Consider the following 20904-nt stretch of genomic DNA (forward strand, 5'->3'; position numbering starts at 1 on the left):
GCGGAGAAAGACTCAGGGACTTCAGATCGAGGCGAGAGGGAGTCGGTGCGATCGGTCCCCCTCCCCCATCTGAGTGCATCGCTGTTTCTGCCGAGCCCGTGGGCATCCCAGAGACCCCCTCCCCGGAGCGCGCCGGACCCCAGGGGCTGAAGCCTTCGGGGGCGCGGGGCCCTCGCAGGTCGCTGGCGCCCCAGGGGCGGGGCAGCCCCTGGCCCTGCCGCAGCCGCCGCCGCCGGCGGCGCCGGGCGATCTCCAAGCGGCGATCTCCAAGCGCTGCCCGGCTCGGCTGCGGGCCAGGAGAGGAGGGTCCGGCCCTGCCTGGCCTGCGCGCCATGCCGCGGGCGGTGTGAGCCGCCGCGGGCTCCGAAGCCCGCAGGTGCCGGCGGGCGCGCCAGGCCTGGCTGGGAAGGGGGGCGCTGCGCTCGCCATGCTGCGGGGGCCTCGGGCCCTGGCTCCGGCAGCCGGGCCACCCCCAAAGGGGCTGCCCGCGATGAGCCCCACGGAGCTGTGGTCGCCGGGCCTCAGCAGCCCCCAGCTCTGCCCGACCACCACCTACTACACCCAGATGTACCCGCAGACTGTGCCTCCCGCTGCGGCGCCCGGCACCTGCCTCGACGCCACCCCCCACGGACCGGAGGGTCAAGCTGTGCGATGCGTGCCGGCTGGCCGGCTGCCGGTAATGCTGGGGACCCCCACCCACCCACACCCAACGCTTCCCTCTCTGCTTTTACGGGTGTGGGGAAGGCGGGAGGGGCGCCTGGGACCTAGTCTAAGTGAGGCAGATCGAGTCTGGGGAGGCAGAAGGGTTGCTTTCAGCTTCCAGAACAACTCATTGCCCCAATATCTAAGAAGAAGAGCCTTTCCTTTTCAGACTTGGGATGAAATGAGCTCATCCAGTGGAGTGGATTAGAAAGAATACTGGATCAGGAGTGTGGAGACCCAGTCCGTGACCCCCGGGGCACCTGTGACCTTGGGGAAATCTATGGAATCAGTTTGCTGTCATTCATTCATTCTTTCATTCATTATTTGGTTCAGAAACCAGTACTTGGTATCTGCTATTGTCCAAGCACAGAGCTGAGCCTGGGGATACCGTGGGGGCTTTAAAACAGGAGGAGGTCTCAGATCCAGCTGGGCTGAGACTCAATTTACCATCCAGCCAACTCTTCCCCAATTATCTGCACTAGGTGCCACCCCCACCCCCACCCCCAGGCCCAGTCTTCTGTCCCAGCCAGCCAGTAGCAGGTGCAAGGTTGGGGCAGCCCTCTGAGGTTCCTTTGCAGATGGAGTGTTCCTTTCTCAAACCCCCAGGCCTGTTGCCAGGGAGGGCCCAAAGTGTGGTGGCACCAGGCACAGGGTGTGTTTTGTGGGAGTGGAATTCCTGGAGCCCAAGCAAAATGAAACAACTATAGGGTGGGGATGGAGTGAGAAGAGCCCTGGGGAGTGGGGGTGGTAGTTGGGGAGCCTGGTTTCTCATCCTGATTGCCACTAATTCACTGTGTGTCCTCGAACAAGTCTTAGCCCGAGTCTAGGCTTCATTTTCCTTGTCTTGAAAATCTGTGTGTATGTGTGTGTGGGGGGGGGGGGTAGGATGGGGTGGGTAAGCTGTGGGAACTAATTCACCTCAGTTCTCTCCTAGCTCAAGGTCCAGGGTTTTGGAAGCAGGATCCGGGAGGGAAGATGGTGGTGTTGTAGGTTGCTTTCTTGCGAGAGGTGAATCAAGTTCAAGTACAGAAACTGATAACCCCCTCTGCCCCAGTGCCTCTGATCTAGAGGCACTGATCAGACCTGTGTCAGTCAGCAGGCTTAGGCTCCCAGGCTGCAGGCAGAGCCCCCACTTCCTGCTTCTGGAATCCTGCTTTGCTCATGATCAAGGCTTTCAACTTTCAGAGCCCCTTCTTGTACATTCTTTCCAATTAGGAGGAAGGAGGCAGGAGTGCTTTTCCTATTTTTACAGGTCAAGCACCCAGGGATAACCAGGAGTTTTGCATCTGTCTCTTAATCAGTATTTTACAATCTAAAACAGTTTTGTACCCTAGCAGCTCCATGTTGCAGGGGGAAACTGAGGCTTGGAAAGGGAATGTAATCTGTCTGAAGTTATATAGGGAGATACAGTCTCTTCTCTGCTTGACTTTCTCCAGTACACCTGATTTAGGAGCTGGGTGCCCCCAGGGAGGGGGCTCAGTGGTGGGCCCAGTCTCTCCTCTGGCCAGCTGCTTTCAGGCGACCCAGCAGAGTTTTAGTAACAGCTGTGGTTTTGAACCGCTTGCCTCCCAGAGGAGCCGAGTGCATCTGTCTGTACCTCCCTCCCGGAGGGGCTCAGTGAGCACAGCAAGAATGGCTCTTTTACTGAATGCCTCTCATGTGCCAGGCACTGCTTGGCACTCTTCACATTCGTTATCTTGGTCAAGATGCCTGGGATGAGGCATCTCACAGATGAGGAAACTAAGCTGAGTTGTGAAGTCACTTGTCCAGGTCCTAAGCCAAGACGTGGGAGCATCTCTTTGCCTCAGGTCACCCTAAAGGCCTCCGGGGCCCAGAGCCCCCTCTCCGGTCATTCCCCGGCTGCCTGGTGTCCCAAAGCCTTGTGGGCAGGCCATGGACCCCTATTACTCATTTTCACAGGGTGTGACCAGGAGCAGCTCCAACCCCAACCCTGGGCGTGGCCACTTGCTTTGTGGCCAGGCTGCAAAGTGCAGGGTGAGGCAGGATTTGTTGGGGAGCTGCTGTTTAAAGGGACCTTAGGCACTGCTCAGGGATGGCAAAACAAGATCAGTGGCAGAAAGAAGGCGGGCACCTGGGTCTCCTCGCTCCCTGGCTAGAGCTCTTTCCACCACCTGTGGGGTGATCTGGCTCCAGCCAGGCCCATGGCCTCACTTGGGGTCACGCTGCTGGAGCCTGGGGAAAGGGTGGGATCCTGCGGACTTCTCCTTTGCTTTTCATTTGTCTGTATTTTCCAAATTTCCTCTGAGAATCAGGAAGGAAAATGAGCATTTTAATGAGCACCCCTACAAGGTGGGTCAGATGAGGAAATGTAGGCATAGGGAGGCTGGGGGTATCTGGAAGCGAAGCTCTCAGCTTCTTAACACCAGCTCCTATCCGCACCGTCTAACTTAGGACTTGGGACTCAGGAGAGACGAGGTTCCACGCCCTGTATGATTTTGGGCAAGTCACCTCCCCTCCTCTGAGCCTGGGTTACCTCACCTGCTGGGGGTGATGTCTGGCATCACTGGCCCTCTCACCTCTAGGGCTGCCCGAGCAAGGAACTTCTTTCTTCTCCTGTGGGGTTGACAGTGTGGACTGGAATCTTAACCAGGCCTTTAGGTTAAGTCAGAGGGGCTGCCGAAGAGGGTCAGGTTGGAGCCCAGCTGGCCTTTGCTCTGAGGCACATCCGCGATGCTTTAGAGCTCGCCTCTGAGCCCTCCCCTCGCTGTTGCCCCTGGTTAGCGATCACAGCTCCGCAGCTTGTGCAAGCCCTTTGCTGCCCTCTCACGGGATCCTCGATGACAGGGGATGAGCAGCCATCCCCATTCTGCCGGTGGAGCTCAGGAGGTCTGCCCGGATGGGGACCCAGGTGGCTCTGGCTCCAAGGCCTGCACTCAGCCTCTCCTTGGTCCTCATCCTCCTGGGCTTGTCCTCTGCCACTTCTGTTCTCCGGGCTCAGGCGCATCCGTGCTGACTTTTCTCTGGGCAGTGCTCAAAGGTGTCAGCGAGACGTACTCACAGTTTGCTGCTTACGGACCCTGAGAGTGCAGGATAAGGGTGAAGGGGGGAAGGAAAGGGAGGGGACCGGTGTGTGTGTGCGTGAAATAGTGATGGGGGCAGGTGAACACAACCAGGTGAAGGGGGGAAGGAAAGGGAGGGGACCGGTGTGTGTGTGTGAAGTAGTGATGGGGGCAGATGAACGCAGCCAGGTCTTGACTTGAATTTCAGCAGGTTCTTGGGCAATGTGTTTGGTTTGGAGCTGAGCGGTCTGGTCTATGGCTTTGGAGTCAGACAGACCTGGGTTCAAACTCTGGCTGTCCTCTCTGTGTGGCCTTGGGCACATGGCTTACCCTCTCTGAGTTTCCACTTCTCCTTCTGGAAGAGAGATTGCCATAATGAGTTAGGGCTGGTGAGCATGCGATAGGCCCCGCACAGGTACTCCGTTCAAGGCCCTCCCCTCCTTGCTCTGCAGGTCGTGTGGTTCTTCCTGGTGTGTTCTGTGAACTTAGCAGAGGCTGGTTTTCTTTGGGTGGGGGAGGTGAGTGGGGGTGGGGAGACTCTGGGCGCCATCTCTGTCTCAGGTAGAGCTCAGCGTGACTCCCCTTCCTCTCCTTGCCCTGGACTCACCAGGTCTCACTTTCTTCAGCTGTAAAATGGGGATTTGCGATATGGAAAAGATTCAGCGAGATGATGAATGTTGGGACTTGGTCTAAGGCAGGTAGAAGGTCTCAGTGAATGATCAGGACTGTTTCTATAGACAAGATGGGACTAGAGCAGGTTACCGTCCCTAGAATCTAGCATCTCCCCAGCTGGGAGGTTAGAAAAGGAATATTTCAGAGAGACTTCAACAAGAGATTCAAATAAGCAGAGAGGTGTGGTGTTTGGATCATGTCCAGGTCTGGATTGGGGTGGAGGAGAGGAGAATCATATCCAGGCTCCTCAAACCAAGGAACGGGGCTCCTCAGATCAGTCCAGGAAGACTTCTTGGAGGAGGCTTGAGAAGGGGGAAGGGAGCTGACAGCAGCAAGAGCCATCATCACCCCCAACACCTGTCAGCCCAGCTGTGCTCAGCAGCGGTTAGAAGTCTCAGCCCTGTTGAGCATGACCTCACCACCAAAGGTTAAAATAGGCCTCTCTGTCTTAGCTAGGGTAGGGGTGTCTAGGTGACTGGGGGAAAGGGAGAGGAAGGAAATGGGTTCAGCGACCCCCAGAATAGTTTGTCAAAGAAGAAGCTGAGATTAGCCTGAACCCCTGCTGAGTGCTGAGCGCTTTACAAAGGTTATCTGTCTCCTTGAAGCTCTAGGACAGCCCCCGGTGGTAGGTATCGTCTACCTCATTTTAGGAGGAGGAAACAGGGGCTCCTAAATGTGGAACGTTTCCCAAGTCACACAGCAAGCCTGTGAAGGAGTGGGGAGACCCAAGCCCATATCTCTGACCTGTGCCCCAGTGCCCCAACCCTGCCTCTGCCCAGCCCTCGCGAAGAGAGAGGCCCCTTCCGGGCCAGCACTGCTTCTGGGCGTAATTGAGGCCGGGCGGCAGTGGGGTGGAGAGGAGCAGATGGGTCTGTGGTTTGATTTCCCCAGCAGGTGTTTCCCAAGCTTGGCGGGAACAGGGAGGGGGGAGCAGGGGGGACCTCAGCTGCTTGTCCTTAAGACACAGGGGAAGGATTCATTGTCTGCCCCGCTCAGCAAAGAAAGAATGGCAAATAGAGTCTATTCAGGAGGCTCCCGGGGCCCTTGAGCTGGAGCCCAAACATGGGGGTGGGGAGATGTTTGCACTTCTTCCCCATGTGGGCACCTCCCTGGGGTGTGGCACTGAGCCAGGAAGTCCCCTGAGCCTGGGCGGATGCCCAGCCCCACCCTGATAAAGGGCCAGCTGTGAGGCTGTGATGGGCACTCAGTCTGGCTGGGCCAGCTGCTTCTGCAAGGGGGGAGGGGGGCTCTCCCCAGCCTGATGCAGGGTAGGCCCCACCCATTCCTTCCTCCCTGTATCATACCGGGAGTGGGTGGAGAGACGGATGCAGAAGTGACCTTGGGGCTTCTTATTAAGGAACCCTGCATTAAAACCCACATTGGCTTTGGTAGCCTTGAGGGCCTGGGCCTCGGAAGATGGGAGTGTGGTAGGCCCCTCAGCAATAGGACTTCCTTCCCCTGAAAGCTTCCTTTTCAAGTCACTGGTATTTCCTTACCAGGTACAGTGATTTTTTTTCCCCCGGGATTGGTGGTAAACTGAGGCGGAGGCCTTAGGCTTCTGGCGGCCTTAGGGCTTTGGCCCCAGGTTGGGGAAAGGCTAAAGCAGGAATGCTTCTCAAACTCTGCCTCTCTCTCTCCTCTCTCTCCCCAAGGCCAAAAGGAAGCTGGACCTGGAGGGGATCGGGAGGCCCACGGTCCCTGAATTCCGGACTCCCAAGGGGAAGTGCATTAGAGTGGATGGCCTCCCCAGCCCCAAAAGTAAGATACCCAAGCCGATGGGGTATTGTCTAAGGGCAGGCTCGGAGACAAGGTGGAGAGGGGAGGGCCAGAGGGCAGCAGCCCAGGCCAAGTCACTAGGAGTGATATTCGTAGCGCACTTTCTGGTTTACAAAGCAGTGTCCTGTACCTTCTTACTGGATCCTGCCAGGCAGATTGATTATCCCCCTTGTACTGATGAGGGAGCTGGAGACCCAGAGCTTCAGGGACTTACCCAAGGTCAAACTGCTAGTCAGTGGAGTCAGGGCCAGAAGCCAGTTTCTGCCTCTTGATATTTTCAGTCAGTATTCTGGCTTGAGGGGTTTCCAGGGGTGTCTCAGCAGGAAAGAATCCACCTGGGACACAGAAGACGTGGGTTCAGTCCCTGGGTCAGGAAGAGCTCCTGGAGGAGGGCATGGGAACCTACTCCAGTATTCTTGCCTGGAGAATCCCATGGACTGAGGAGCCTGGCGGCTACAGTCCTCAGGGTTGCAAAGAGTCAGACACGACTGAGTGACTGAGCACCATCCTGGTTTGAGAGGGAGTTTAAGCAATTGTATTAACGCTAATTTGGGGGAACTGAGACTTAATAAAAAAAAGGTATGTGACTGGGTTGGAAGATGGAGGGTCTGGAACTTCCAGGTCTGGGCAGGGCACATGAGTGGTCACTCCTTAGCCATATCATCTGTCAAACAAGGCGCAGCTAGATCAGGAATAGCAAGAAAGTTTCCTCTCAGTTGACTAGTAGAGGCTTCCCAGAGCTCTTCATTGAAGGATCCCAATCAATTAGTAATGTCTGTCTTGGATGCAAGAATTGACAAAGCTGTCTGTGTGCCAAATACTTGCTATCCATATATTCAGTTCAGTTCAGTCGCTCAGTCGTGTCCGACTCTTTGTGACCTCATGAATCATAGCACACCAGGCCTCCCTGTCCATCACCAACTCCCAGAGTTCACTCAGACTCATGTCCATCGAGTCGGTGATGCCATCCAGCCATCTCATCCTCTATTGTCCCCTTCTCCTCCTGCCCCCAATCCCTCCCAGCATTAGGGTCTTTTCCAATGAGTCAACTCTTTGCATGAGGTGGACAAAGTATTGGAGTTTCAGCTTCAGCATTAGTTCTTCCAATGAACACCCAGGACTGATCTCCTTTAGGATGGACTGGTTGGATCTATATATTAAGGGGTTCTAAAGTCCCCTTCTAGAGGAATCTGAGACTCTCTAAAACTCACTTCCCAGAACTAGTTTAGCCACTAACTTGCTATATGACTTGCAAGTCACTAGATTGCAAAAGTCTTCTTGTGGTTTAAGATGCTGCAGCTGAGGTATGGTCTTGTGACATCGACCTCATTAAGAAAGGGACCTTTTTCGTGAACCAGCTGCATGTGACGTAACAAGACTGATTCCTCTCAGATAATCACTGGATGACACATAGAAAGAAAAGGCAAGTCTACACTTATGCAGTGTTGGATGTTAATTATATCTCAGTAAAACAAAGAAAAAAGCAAGTCTATAAACATGTCCTTGTTATTTCCTTCCTACCCTAATTCCAAATTTCTGACATAACTGGTAGGATTGGGTAGTGGTTAGGAAAGGAGACTTCTGGAGCCAGGCTGCCTGGATTTAAGTGCCAACTCGGCCACTTGCTAGTTGAGGGAGCTGAGCAAATTACTTAGTCTGTCTGTGCCTCAGTGTTCTCATCTGTGAAATGGGGATGCTTCCATACCAAACCTGTAGGGTTAAGGATTAAATATGTTGTATATGGGAAGTGCCTAGAACAGTGACCTACACACAGTAAGCATTTGTTGTTGGTGTTGGTGGTGGTATGGCTGCTCTGAGCTTTGGTGGAGAGGTGCGAACCAAGAGTTAGAATAATTGGTTTCCAGCCCTGATAACGCCTCCATGATTGTGAAACCTGAAGCAAGTTACTTTGCCTCTCTAGTTTATCAGATTCCCTATTTGAACAATGGTGGTGAATGACCACCCTCCCACCCTCCCAGTACTCTGTAAACTGGGAAGTGGGTGCTCATGTGAAGGGTGGGACTTAGTGGCTTCAGGTCAATGGAGGAAGGTCCCCAGGGCCCTTCTCTGAGCAGTGACTGAACCCCTTTCCTCCTCAGCCCCCAAGTCCCCTGGGGAAAAGACTCGCTATGACACATCGCTGGGGCTGCTCACCAAGAAATTCATTTACCTCCTGAGTGAGTCTGAGGATGGGGTTCTGGACCTGAACTGGGCTGCTGAGGTGCTGGACGTGCAGAAGCGACGCATCTACGACATCACCAACGTGCTGGAGGGCATCCAGCTCATCCGCAAGAAGGCCAAGAACAACATCCAGTGGGTGTGAGTGCCTGGGCCTGGGGCAGGCGGCACCAGTGAGCGCAGGTGCAGTGGGCGGGGCCAGGGGCAATAGCCGCAGGTTGCAATGTGGGAGGCGGGCCTGAGAGCAGCATCCAATGGGCACACGCGCTGGCTGGGGAATTTCCAGGGCAACATCCAATGAGCTTACATGCTGGGGGTGGAGCCAGTGTATTTAAGAATGGGATGGAAGAGCAGGTGTATATGCTCTAATAAAATGAGAGCATGCGGGGGCAGAGAGTGATATCCAGGGCGTGTAGAGGCTAAGAGCACCCTAGATCTTTTTGAGCCAGGGGTCCCAATATTTCTAATTTAGGACAGTCCTGTGGGATACTGAGCAGTAGTGACCTAGACTCCTTTCAGCTGAGATAAGGACTCCATCCCTCACTTCTACAAGGTCTTATAGAACAGATCTGTAACCCCTGGCATGAGCTCTTAAGAGAACGCAGGCAGAGGAGTCAGGAGTGAGGTCACTGCAGCTCCCTGCCATTTGGAGCAGCCTGCGGCATGGGGTGGGTAACATTGAAAGCCTCCGCCCCTCAAAAGTGGAGTCAGGCCCTGACTTGTTTCTTTTCCCTAGCCCAATCCCCAAAACTCAAGTTCAGTCCCTGGCAGTTCCCTGGGAGCTAGGCAGGACCACTAATCTTTACAAGCCAAGGGGCACCTTCATAGACCCTGTGAACAGCCCCTTCCTGGAGTTTCGCCTGCACCGCCTGTGCGGCTTTGCACAGCAGCCCTGGGGCGGGGGTCCCTGGGTGGAGACTGAGACTGACACTGTTGGGTGGGGTGGCTGTTCTGTCCCCAGAGGCAGGGGACTGTTTGAAGACCCCACGCGGCCTGGGAAGCAGCAGCAGCTGGGGCAGGAGCTGAAGGAGCTGATGAGCATGGAGCAGGCCCTGGACCAGCTCATCCACAGCTGCTCTCTGAACTTCAAGCACCTGACGGAGGACAAGGCCAACAAGAGATATCCTCCTTGGTTGGGAAGAAGGGGTCTGGGGGCAGGGGGCCTGTGGCATGCTCATAACCACCCAGAGCTGATGCAGAACCTCTCTGCAGGGGCTGATGTATCCCAGGGGTCTGGCGTATCACTGAAGAAAGACTTCCTTGGTGGTTTTTCCTCTTGGGTCTATTAAAGTTACTTTCTTAAGATTAAAAAAAAAAGACAAGTACATTTCCATAAATCTGGAAAATGGAGAAAACATAATATATGGAGAAAAATAAATACAGTGTGTGCCTACTGTACACAGTATTTTAATATATCCTACTTTTCTCCACTTGGCTTCCCTGGTGGCTCAGACGGTAAAGCGTCTGTCTGCAGTGCAGCAGACCCAGGTTCGATCCCTGGGTCAGGAAGATTCCCTGGAGAAGGAAATGGCAACCCACTCCAGTACTCTTGCCTAGAAAACCCCATGGACGAAGGATCCAAGTAGGCTACAGCCCATGGGGTCACAAAGAGTTGGACATGACTAAGCGACTTCACTTTCACTTTTTTTCTCCAGTTAGTATATTACCATAGGTGGTTTTTATGTTGTTATGCGTCCTTTCTAATTATTTTGGTTGATTCACTTGAAATTGGTATTGGACCATTTTTTAAGCTATAAAAAACAGCAGTTTCATATGGTTTAACCTCGCATTTTAAATGGTTTGAGAATGTCCTACTCAGCCCACTGTGGTTTGTTGACAAGGCCTAGAACGGCATTGAGATCAGTTCTAGATTTCTGCATCTGTAAAGAAACATTGTTATGAATATCTTTATAGATAGAACCTTTTCCTGAGTTTTCTTTTTAAACTTATTTCCTTGGGTTAGATTCCTAGGATTGAATCAATGAGGTCAAAGAGCATAAATTTTGCAATGGCTTTACATACACTTTCCCCAAATGGTTTGACCATCGAATGGGCATTTGGATCTGACTATATTTTCGGAAGGATGGGAGGCATTGTGAGAAATATAAAGAAATAAGACAGAGCTTATAATCTACCTTAACAGTTGAAGCCTTTATGTAAAAAGCTGATATAAGGCACCACTTATTTTTTTTGGTCATGCCACGTGGCACGTGGGATCTTAGTTCCCTGACCAGGGATTGAACCCACACTCTCTGCATTTGAAGTGCAGTCTTAACCACTGGACTGCCAGGGAAACCCCTAAGGCAGATTTAAAAAAAAATGATTTATACCCCTGTATCTCAAGGGATTCAATGTAGCTTATGATATTAAAATAACAGGTTATAGTTTGGAGATGGTTAGAGGTTTTGAGAGGTGGATTTAGATCCCTTCTGGGCAAGCTGGGAATTTGAATTTCGAGCCAACAGTCACTTCTCTTGACTCCCCTGGCCCTACACTGGCCTATGTGACGTACCAGGACATCCGTGCTGTGGGCAACTTTAAGGAGCAGACGGTGATTGCGGTCAAGGCCCCTCCGCAGACGAGACTGGAGGTGCCTGACAGGAGTGAGGTGAGAGGGGAAGCGTTGGGTGGAGGGCAGGGCCAGGGACATTCCAGGCAGCCCTGCGGGTTCTGTCCCCAGAACTGCCCAGGCCCAAGCTTCCCAGGGCCATGCTGGTGGCCCTGGGAAGACTGATAGTCTCCGAGCTGGGGCAGAAGAGGCAGAAGCTGGCAAGGGCATCAGGTACCGGCCTGAGAAATCTCTCAGTTCCCAGTTTCTCTCCACCTCCCACCAGCCCTGCCCACACACAGCACTGTCAGTACTCACAATAGTCCTTCCATGTTAACCGTGCTCTCCTAGGTTAAAGGCCAGCATTCTTTACACACCTTATGGGACCATCTGAGCTCTGACCCCTCCAGCCTCCTCTCTGTGCTGCTCCTGACCTGTCTTTACTTCGGCCACACTGACCTGCCTGCGGTTTCCACACCACGCTAAGCTCAACCCCAGTACGAGGCCTTCTGGCATGCTGTTCCCTCTCTTGGCCTCAGTATTTCTATGTGGGTTTTAGCTGCAGCACTTGGGTTCTTTAGTTGTGGCGCCGACCCCAGAGCGTGTGGGCTTGGTAGTTGCAGCTCGTGAGTTCTAGGGGACATGGGCTTAGTTGCCCTGCAGCATGTGGACTCTTAGTTCCCCAACCAGGTTCCTTGAACCCTTGTTCCCTGCACTGGAAAGCAGATTCTTAACCACTGGACCACCAGGGAAGTCCCTCTCTGTCTGCTTTACTGCCGTTCATCCTACAGGTCGAAACGTGAACGTCACCTCCTCAGGAAGCCTTCCTTGATTACTCCCCAGCTTCATAACCACCTGCCCTTCTCCGTCACATTTAACCTCCGCTGGCCAGGATGTATCAGCGATTACACAATTATGTGCTGCTTCCTCTATTAGAGGGTGACCTCCACAAAACCATGTTCCACCCGTGTTGTACTCCCAACCCAGAGTCTAATAAGGGCTCAGGACATAATCTGTTTAGCAGAAAAGCATTCAGATAAATAAGGGCCCTGCCCTCACTTTGAAAAATCTCAGGACCTAGTGGGGAAAAGAGCCAGCCAAGCAAGCAGTGATGCTGTCATTTGCTTTGAGGGCCTGGAGGAAGGAGAGTTGGAAGAAGGGCCCACAGGTGATGACAGGAAAATAGAGTCCTAAAGAATTAATAGGGTCTTTGCCAGGAGAAGTGGGGGCAGGCAGAGGGGCTGCCTGGGCGCAGGCATGGACACCTGGATGCCGTCAGGAGCAGTGGCTGTGTTAGCAGCTGTGGCTTACGTTGGTTGAGGCAGCCAGGAAGCAAGGGCGGGAAGGCCAAGTATCAGTCTCTCGGTTACAAATAACAGAAAACCTCGTCCAACCTGCTCCAGTGAGGGGCACCTCGGGGGAACCAAGTGACGGGTCCAGGGGAAGATTTGGGGATTGCAGGCAAAGCTGGATTCAGGTGCTCAAACTGGGACTTCAAGTTGGCCTCACGCACTCCGTCTCTCACTCTGCCATACTCCGGGCCAGCTCTCCACTTGCAGTGGCAAAGACAGCTTTTATGATACCAGCTCAGGCCTGAGAGTAGGGAAGGAGTGGTTTCTCTAAGGGAAATCAAAGCTTTCTCCCTAAAAGAAAGGGTCGGGGAGGTCTTGGGCCCAGACAGATGTCTGCCACAGGCCACATGGGGCAGGCCCAGCACCCAGCTCAGGGGCTGCGAGCTCGCATGGACATTGAGAGCCTCATGTGTCCGTCCACACATGCTGAGCCATGAGTAAGTGCCCTGGTGCTCAGACCCATGACCTGGGTTCTCTCCCTTCTGCAGGAAAACCTGCAGATACATCTGAAGAGCACCCAGGGGCCCATCGAGGTTTACCTGTGCCCAGAAGAGGTGCAGGAGCCCCACAGTCCTGCCAGGGAGCCCCTTCCCTCCACTTCCGCCCTCAGCCCCAGCCCTGACTCCACCCAGCCCAGCAGCAACAGCGACCCTGGGATCATGGAACCCACGGCATCCTCAGGTGAGACAAGGGGCAGGAGATGGGGAGGGGCACTAGCCTTCAAGTCTTCCTTTTCCATAGCAGCAATTGTGGGATACCTACCTTCTACCCACCATCAGGGGAGAGAATCCTTCTCCCCGACGTGTGTGCATTGCACGTTACACTTTATAAAGCACACGCATGTTCCTTGTCTCAATGGGAAGACTGACGTGGCTCTGGGCAGAGGAGGGCCTGTGTTCGAATCCTAGCTCTTCCACTTACCAGCCGTATGATCTTGGACAGGTCACTTAACCTTTCTTTGTCTTAATCTCCTCATCTGTAACTTGGGCATAGTAATTAATAGGATCTACTTCACAGGTTGTGAAAATTGAATGAGTTAATAAATATAAGTAAGGTGGGGACTTTCCTGGTGGTCCAATGGTTAAGACATCAAGCTTCCAATTCAGGGGACACAGGTTTGAATCTTGGTTGGGGGACTTGAGATCCTGCATTTTTTGGTGCAGCCAAAAAAATATGTATATAGGTAAAGCATTTAGAACAATGCCTGGTGATAACTGGCAATATTGTTATTAATAGCAATAATAATTACCTATTATTATCATTATGGTGGTCTCTGCCGTTAGTCCTGCTACTTCTGTAACAACCAATAGAAAAGCTCCTTGACACTCAATCAGCCCTTAGTGAATGGAAACTGTAGGTTTTCCAAGGAAGGCTCAACAATGGACTCAGTTGCTGTGGTGCACAGGATTAGTTGCTCTGTGGCAGGTAGGATCTTCCCAGACCAGGGACTGAACTCTCCTGCATTGGCAGGTGGATTCTTAGCCACTGGACCGCCAGGGAAGTTCTTAACACTTTCTAAGGAGATAATAATGAAGGTTTTTTGAACCACAACCATGTATCAAGGACATCCATTATCACATAACTCCTTATAACAGTTCTTGAGGTGGTTTTTATTGTTCCCAGTTTAGAGATAAATGAACTGAAACAGAGCTGATGTGACCTGCCCAAGGCCTCCCAGCTGGAAGGCAGTGGAGCTGTATCTTGAACCTTGGTCTCCACACTCATAGCCCAGGAATCTCTCCACCAGGCACAGAACAAATCAAGGACGGTTGCTGGGAGGTGGGTGGAACAGCTAAAAGCTGTCTACGCCTGGCCGGAGGTAAAATGAGGCTGTTGCCAAGAACTAAGGAAGTGGGAGAGTCCCTGAGGGCTTCCTGGGGAGACTGGGAGTCGGGTAGGAGTAGAAATGGGAGCCTCTGCAAGGCTCGTGTTTTCTTAGCAGCAGAATTCCCCTAAATAGAACCCTGGTGTTTAAACAAATGCAAAGCTAGAGCTGGTCTGGTGGAAAAGGCTTTTGTGTGTGTGTGTGTGGCCGTGTGGCTTGTGAGATCTTAGTTCCCCAACCAGGGATTGAACCCAGGCCATGACAGTGAAAGTTCTGAGTCCTCACCACTTAACTGCCAGGGAATCCCCTGGAAGAGGCTTTTTTGTGTGTGTGGTGGATGGGAGCAGGTATCTACAGAACACAGATTGGATTCCATTTCTTTAACTCAAGGGTTAACAAAACTATTGCCTGCAAAGCAAATCTGACCTGTTTTTATATGACCCATAAGCTGAGAATGGTTTTCATAGTTTTACAGAGTTGAGGGTTCGGGGTCGGGCAAGTGATGTGTGTGTGGCAGAGTCCATACATGTCCTGCAAAGCCTAAAATACTATCTGGCCCCTTTACAGAAGTTTGTTGACTCCTGTTTTAACTCAGCGCTTCCTCTTATACACAAATAAACTGAAGCCCAGAGAGGGCAAGTGACTTTCCTGCAGTCACACAGCAAGATAGCAGCAGGGCCTAGACAAGAACCCAGACTTCCAGCTCTTCTCTAGTGATCTCTGCTGTGTCCTGGCCTGGTCCGGGGACCAAGGCTCTCCCTGCATCAGCCATCTGTCCCTCTGGGCACCTCCCAGTGCCTATCTGCCAGTCCAGACCGGGGCCCCGCCCTGTTCCCTCCTCCTCTGCTGCTCTTTCACCCCACTGTCAACATGTGCGTGGCTCTCCAGAGTTAGAACCTTCAGTTTTCATCTGAGACCTTGGGCAGAGGTGGTGGACCTGAATGCAGAACCCAGGGTGAGGTTTTCACCTCACTTGTACAAGTCAAGAGCCTGAGGCCCCAAAGGACGAGAAGTTTACAGAAGAGCCGGTGGAGGGGCCAGCTCTGTGCCAGGGCCTGTGCCCTTGCTGCCCCCCTCCACCCTTGTCACATGGCCTCTTAGTGATGTCCCTGCTGAGAAGAGAAGTCTTCCAGAAGGTATACACACACACACGCACATGCTCCATGTTCTGGCTTGAAGCAGGGTCATCCTGTGGTCCAAGGGCCAGGTCCAAAGAGGAAGTCACTACAGTCTTGGGACCCAGGTTCCCATCCTGGGAAGGGATGGTTTCCCAGTTCTGGAACCACCAGGGAAGTCACTAACACTTTGGGACCTTTTTTCCTTCATCTGTAATGGGAGGGTTAGAACCTGGGTCATTGAACATCCCTCCAGGCTGTGACATTCTGACTTAAACCTACATGTGGCTGAGGGTGCCTGAGCTGAAGTTGGGAGGCTTGGGTTTCAGTCTGCGCTTCCCCTTCTATGATGGGGTGACTGTGGGAGAGCTGTTTTAACTCCTCCGAGCCTCTATTTCCACGTTTCTAAAACAGAGACACTAAAACTCCCTCGTGATATTTGGGTGCGTTTCAGGCAAGGATACAGCGTGAATGTGACTTCTAAAAAATTTATGTGAACTAAACACCTACTGTGTATGGGTCTGGAGATATTTAAGTGGATACGAACCATTCAGGGTGCAGTGGAGGCGCAGATGTTATAAGGAGCAGTTCTTTTCTGGATGTAATAAACAGCAAGAGAGAAAGAGGGAGTGAGAGAGAGGAAATGGATGGATGGGTGGGTGGGTGGGTGGATGGATGAGAGGAATCTGACCTGGGGTTGAACCTCTCACATGTGACAGCTCGGTTACTGCTTCCACACTTCAGGGAGGTGGGTCCTTATTTTTCTGGGTGGGAAAACCGAGGTGCCGAGTCCTGTAGCCGGTGAGAGGGGCTAGAGTCTGAGCCTCCAGTCTTTTCCTCTTAACACCTGCAGGCCTCTGCAGTGTGCTAAACAAACTCTTTTTTTTCATGCAAATACTACATTTGATTGGCTTCTTTGAGCTTCAGTTTCCTCATCTATAAATAGACATCATAACAGTACCTCCCTTGGGGCTGCTTGAGTGTCTGAGGAGGTGAACAGGCCTCTTCTTGAGAGGAGAGCTGGGTCTGGTAAGCCCTCGGTGGTGGTTCTTTAGTCATGTGCAACTCTTTGGGACCCCGTGGACTGTAACCCGCCAGGCTCCTCTGTCCATGGAATTCTCTAGGCAAGAATACTGGAGTGGACTGCCGTTTCCTCCCTCTGGGGATCTTCCTGACCCAGGGATTGAACCTGCATCTCCTTCATTGACAGGTGGATTCTTTACCACTGAGCCACCTGGGAAGCAAGCCCTCGGTAATTGGGATCTATTTTTATTTTTCAGAAGGGCAGCCTGCAGACCAGCTCTTTTTAGCCTCACTTAGCATTTAAGCCTCTCAACAACCAGAGGCAGGTATTGTCATTCCGTTTTAGGGATGAGGAAACAGGCCTGTGAGTGCTGTCATTTGCCCACACGATTACACAGCTAGCTTGAGGTTTGTGTGTGTGCTGTTCGTTTTTTGTAATTCTAGGGATTTTTCATGAATTTTATTTTATTTTCCTTCCACCCATTTTAAAAAGTATTTATTTGGCTGCATCAGGCCTTAGTTTAGACATGCAGGATCTTTGTTGCATCATATGAGAGATCTTTCATTGCAGCACGCAGGCTCAGTAGTTGCTGTGTGCGGGCTTAATTGCCCCACGGCATGTGGGATCTTTGTTCCCCAACCAGGGATCAAACCTGCATCCCCTGCCTTGCAAGGCAGATTCTTAACCTCTGGGCCACCCAGGAAATCACCTAGCTCGGAGGTTGATCAGGCAGTCTGGCACACCAGCATGGTTGTATTTTCAAAACAATGCTTGGTTGGTAAGGACCGATTCGGGTGGTGAGATTCTGGGTGTCAGGGTATATTTGGCAGGGGATTTCCAGTGCCCTGCTCCACATGCCTGTGTAGGGAATCACCTCCTTACATCTAAGTGGAAATGAGCTGGGTATGCTGAAGAGGAGGTGATGGCCGGCGTGTCTGGAGAGGTGGGCGTGAGCTGTGGGAGGTAGTACAGAGAGAGAACAGAAAGGGAGGCAGGGACGAGATTGTACAGAGCCTATTCAGTTCTGGTGGGAACTTGGATTTTATTCTAAGTCTTTTTTTAAAAAAAAAACTTTTTGGTGGTACCACACAGCATATGGGATCTTAGTTCCCTGACCAGGGACTGAACCCAGACCCCTTGCTCTGGAAGCGTGGATTCTTAACCACTGGACCACCAGGGAAGTCCCTCTAAGCCATTTTTAAGTCAGAGCATAGACTGAGGACCAAGAGTTGAAGCAAGAAGACAGGTGAGGCGGCTCTGGCAGGGGCCTGAGTGAGAGACGAGGGGGTGAGCCCCAGACCGCAGCAGCAGGACTGAAGAGCCAGTGGGCAGCTTGGAGGGTTGACTTGGTTGTGGAGATGACCAGACTTGCTGCTGGGTTAGATTCGGGGGAAATGACAGGATTTCAGATGATTCTTGGGCCTTTTGGCCTAAGCCCAACTAAGTAGCTGAAAGTAAAAGTCACTCAGTCATGTCTGACTCTTTGCGACCCCATGGACTATACAGTCCACGGAATTCTCCAGGCCAGAATACCAGAATGGGTAGCCTTTTCCCTTCTCCAGGGGATCTTCCCAACCAAGGGATCAAACCCATGTCTCCTGCATTGCAGGTGGATTCCTTACCAACTGAGCTATCAGGGAAGCCCAACTAAGTGGGTGTGGGTTCACTGAATATGATGGGGAAGACCGAGATTTGGGGAGTTGGACTATAAAGAAAGCTGAGAGCCAAAGAATTTATGCCTTTGAATTGTGGTGTTGAAGACTCATGAGAGTCCCTTGACTGCAAGGCAATCCAACCAGTCTATCTTAAGGTGAATCAGTCCTGAATATTCATTGGAATGACTGAAAATGAAGCTGAAACTCCAATACTTTGGCCACCTGATGTGAAGAACTGACTCACTGGAAAAGACCCTGATGCTGCAAAGATTGAAAGCTGGAGGAGAAGGGGACGACAGAGGATGAGATGGTTGGATGGCATCACCAAATCAAAGGACATGAGTTTCAGTAAACTCCGGGAGTTGGTGATGGACAGGGAGGCCTGGTGTGCTGCAGTCCACGGGGTCGCAAAGAGTCAGACATGACTGAGCAACTGAACTGAACTAAACCGGGAGTGTGGTTTTGACATGCTGAGCTCTGATGTCGTGTAAACGGAGATGAAGCAGGAACCCAGAGCCTGGAAGTGGCGGCCACGCTGGAGGCATCCACTTGGGAGCAGCAGGTCTGGAGACAAGTATAAAGCCATGGGCTGGCTGAGATTACCTGGGTTCGAGTGAAACCAAAGGAGAGAAGAGTCAGAGGATGGAGCCTGTGGGCTTCAGGGTTTAGAAGTTGGGAAGAGGAAAGGAGATCAAGGAGAAGAAGCCAAAGCGGTAGAAAGAAAAGCAGGAGAATCTAGTACCTCTGAAGCCAAGGGAAGAACATGTTTCCAGAAGGTTGTGAATGACTGCGTGCGATTCTGCTGGAAGGTCAGACAGGATGAGATCGGAGAACCGATCACTGGATTTAGCAACACAGAGGGCACTGGCTCAGTGGCGTGGTGGGGACAGACCCCAGGTTGGAGTGGGCTGAAGCATGAACAGTGGTGGGGAAGTAGGGAGTGAACACGGGAAACTTTTTTTTTGGCCGCACCAGGTATGAGTTACGGCATGCAAGATCTTAGTAAACTCTTGGTTGCGGCATGTAAGATCTAGTTCCCTGACCGGGGATTGAACCCCAGCATCCCGCATCGGGAGCACAATGTCTTAGCCACTGGACCACCAGGAAAGTCCCATGGGTAACTCTTGAGAAACTTCACTGCGAAAGGGAGCAGTATAATGGGCTGGTAATTGGAGAGAGTCATGAGGTCAGAGGAGGAATGCTCTTTAAAGATAAGAGTTATTAAAGGATGTCTGTGCGTCGACAGGAAAGACCTAGGAGAGTGAGGGGGTGGATGCAGAAAGAAAGAGAACAGTGGATGACTTCAGGGGAGCGGGCCTTGATGGTGACAGTGGGGAGGGTTGGGGCAGAAGCTGGGGGTGTGTGCGGAGACAGGAGAGGGGAGGGGAGAGAGTGCGGGTGAAGGGGGTTGCTGCTGGAACTGGGGTGGGAAAGGGAGGTGTCCTGTGCTTTCGGGCGAGGGCCGGGATAGAAGAGACGTGCAGGGTGCATAGCCGCCCAGGGAACTGGAGGCAGTTCTTGTTCCCAGAGGTCTGACCGGCGGCTCTGGGGGGACCGGGCGTAACCCTGTCTGTCTGTCTGTCTGCAGAGCCAGCACTGACGTCCCCGCAGGTCCTGCCACCGCCCCCACCGCCCCTTGTCCCCCTGGAGGCCACGGAGAACATGCTGGAGCTGCCGCACCCACTGCTGCAGCAGACTGAGGACCAGTTCCTGTCCCCGACGCTGCCCGGCAGCTCCCCTCTGATCAGCTTCTCCCCGCCCTTAGACCAGGATGACTACCTGTGGGGCCTGGACGGCGGGGAGGGCATCAGCGACCTCTTCGACACCTACGATCTCGGGGACCTGCTGATTAACTGAATTGGCGCTGCCTGCACCCTCCACCCCACCCGGGGCAGCCCGGCCCGTTTCTACCTCCTCACAGGATGTGAGACATGAGGTGCTGCCCTCAAGGTGGAAGGGTTCCCTCCTCCCCTTTCCTTTCCTACCCACTGCCAGTCGATGCTGTCCTGGGGGAGGTGAAGGATACCGGGTAGGAGCCCAGCAGGGGTGGGGCCCTGTCCTTCCTCGTGGAAGCCGGGCCTGGGAAGGCCTAGTGAGCCTCCTGATCTCTGACCTCTCGCCTGAAGGGCTCTAGAGGAGGGGACTGGGTCTAAGGAGAGGCCTGGCGACTGCCTTTTTGAGGGGCCACTAGAACCCTCAGTTCATCGAGAAGCACTTAATGCCTTTGTATTTATTGCAGGTTGAGTTTTGTTTGTCTGCCCTCCCTGAGTTTTAGCAGGGAGGTGTTTCTAGTTTCTAGTAAGACTGCTCCTCAGACAGGCCCAGCGCCGTCTGCTGTCCAAGGGCAGGCTGGGGCTTCCAGGGGCCCAGGCCAAATCCCCAGCTGCCCCCAACACGGCGGGCTGGGCCCGAGGGCCCGTCCAGTCTGCTGGAACGCCAATTGCACTTCGGCCTCCTCACTCCAGCGAGAGGGAGCCACTGGATTCCTGTTCTGTGTCCCAGAGCTGGGGTTCCCAGGGGCTTAAGCCCAGAAGAGCTCCTGGGGAAACAGGGGCAGGAACGTGGAAGCGAGGGACGTTGCTGTCGGCTCCTTTGCTCTGTGGTTGCCTCTCTCTGGGACAGGGGGCTGTTTAACACTGGGAGGCAGAGGCAGCCTCACTGAAGACAAGGGTGAGATTAAAGGAAGAAATTGCCAGAAAGTACCTGTTGCCGTAGCTGCTGGTATGGCAGCTGCTGGTATCGGCCTCCCCATCCCAGGAAGCTTTTTTTTTTTTTTGGCACATTCGTGGAAGGGGGTGATTCTTTAAGGACCTCCCCTTGCCCCCAGCTCTCACACAGACCCACCTAGGGACAGAAGTGACCATGGCTTGATGGCACGTTGGCTCCTTTTGTCACAGGATGTTGAAAAGGTGACAGGGAAGAGTCTTCATTGCAGACCAGACACTGGCAGCTAACCAATGGGGAGATGTGCTCAGATTACCTCTTCAGGCTTGGGGTCCTATTAATAAGCTGGTCTTTTGACCTCTTCCCCATCCCC

General features: G+C 52.9%; 1 protein-coding gene across 1 annotated transcript; it reads left to right on the forward strand.

The window, feature by feature from the left end:
• Window positions 1-427: 427 nt before the first annotated feature.
• On the forward strand, window positions 428-19724 carry E2F2 (E2F transcription factor 2). Its single transcript, XM_068969407.1, has 7 exons — window positions 428-676; window positions 6047-6152; window positions 8270-8489; window positions 9310-9468; window positions 10842-10956; window positions 12737-12929; window positions 19456-19724. Exons 1-7 carry the CDS (start codon window positions 428-430, stop codon window positions 19722-19724), a joined length of 1311 nt encoding a protein of 436 aa, XP_068825508.1.
• The last annotated feature ends 1180 nt before the right edge of the window (window positions 19725-20904 follow it).

This window comes from Capricornis sumatraensis, chromosome 3, assembly GCF_032405125.1.
Source record: "Capricornis sumatraensis isolate serow.1 chromosome 3, serow.2, whole genome shotgun sequence".
NCBI classification, from domain to species: domain Eukaryota; kingdom Metazoa; phylum Chordata; class Mammalia; order Artiodactyla; family Bovidae; genus Capricornis; species Capricornis sumatraensis.

Coding starts and splice junctions, on each gene's coding strand:
- E2F2 (XM_068969407.1), top strand. CDS start 428: ATGCTGCGGGGGCCTCGGGCCCTGGCTCCGGCAGCCGGGCCACCCCCA. Junction 8,490..9,309: donor AAGAACAACATCCAGTGGGT/GTGAGTGCCTGG, acceptor TTCTGTCCCCAG/AGGCAGGGGACTGTTTGAAG. Junction 9,469..10,841: donor GAGGACAAGGCCAACAAGAG/ATATCCTCCTTG, acceptor CCCTGGCCCTAC/ACTGGCCTATGTGACGTACC.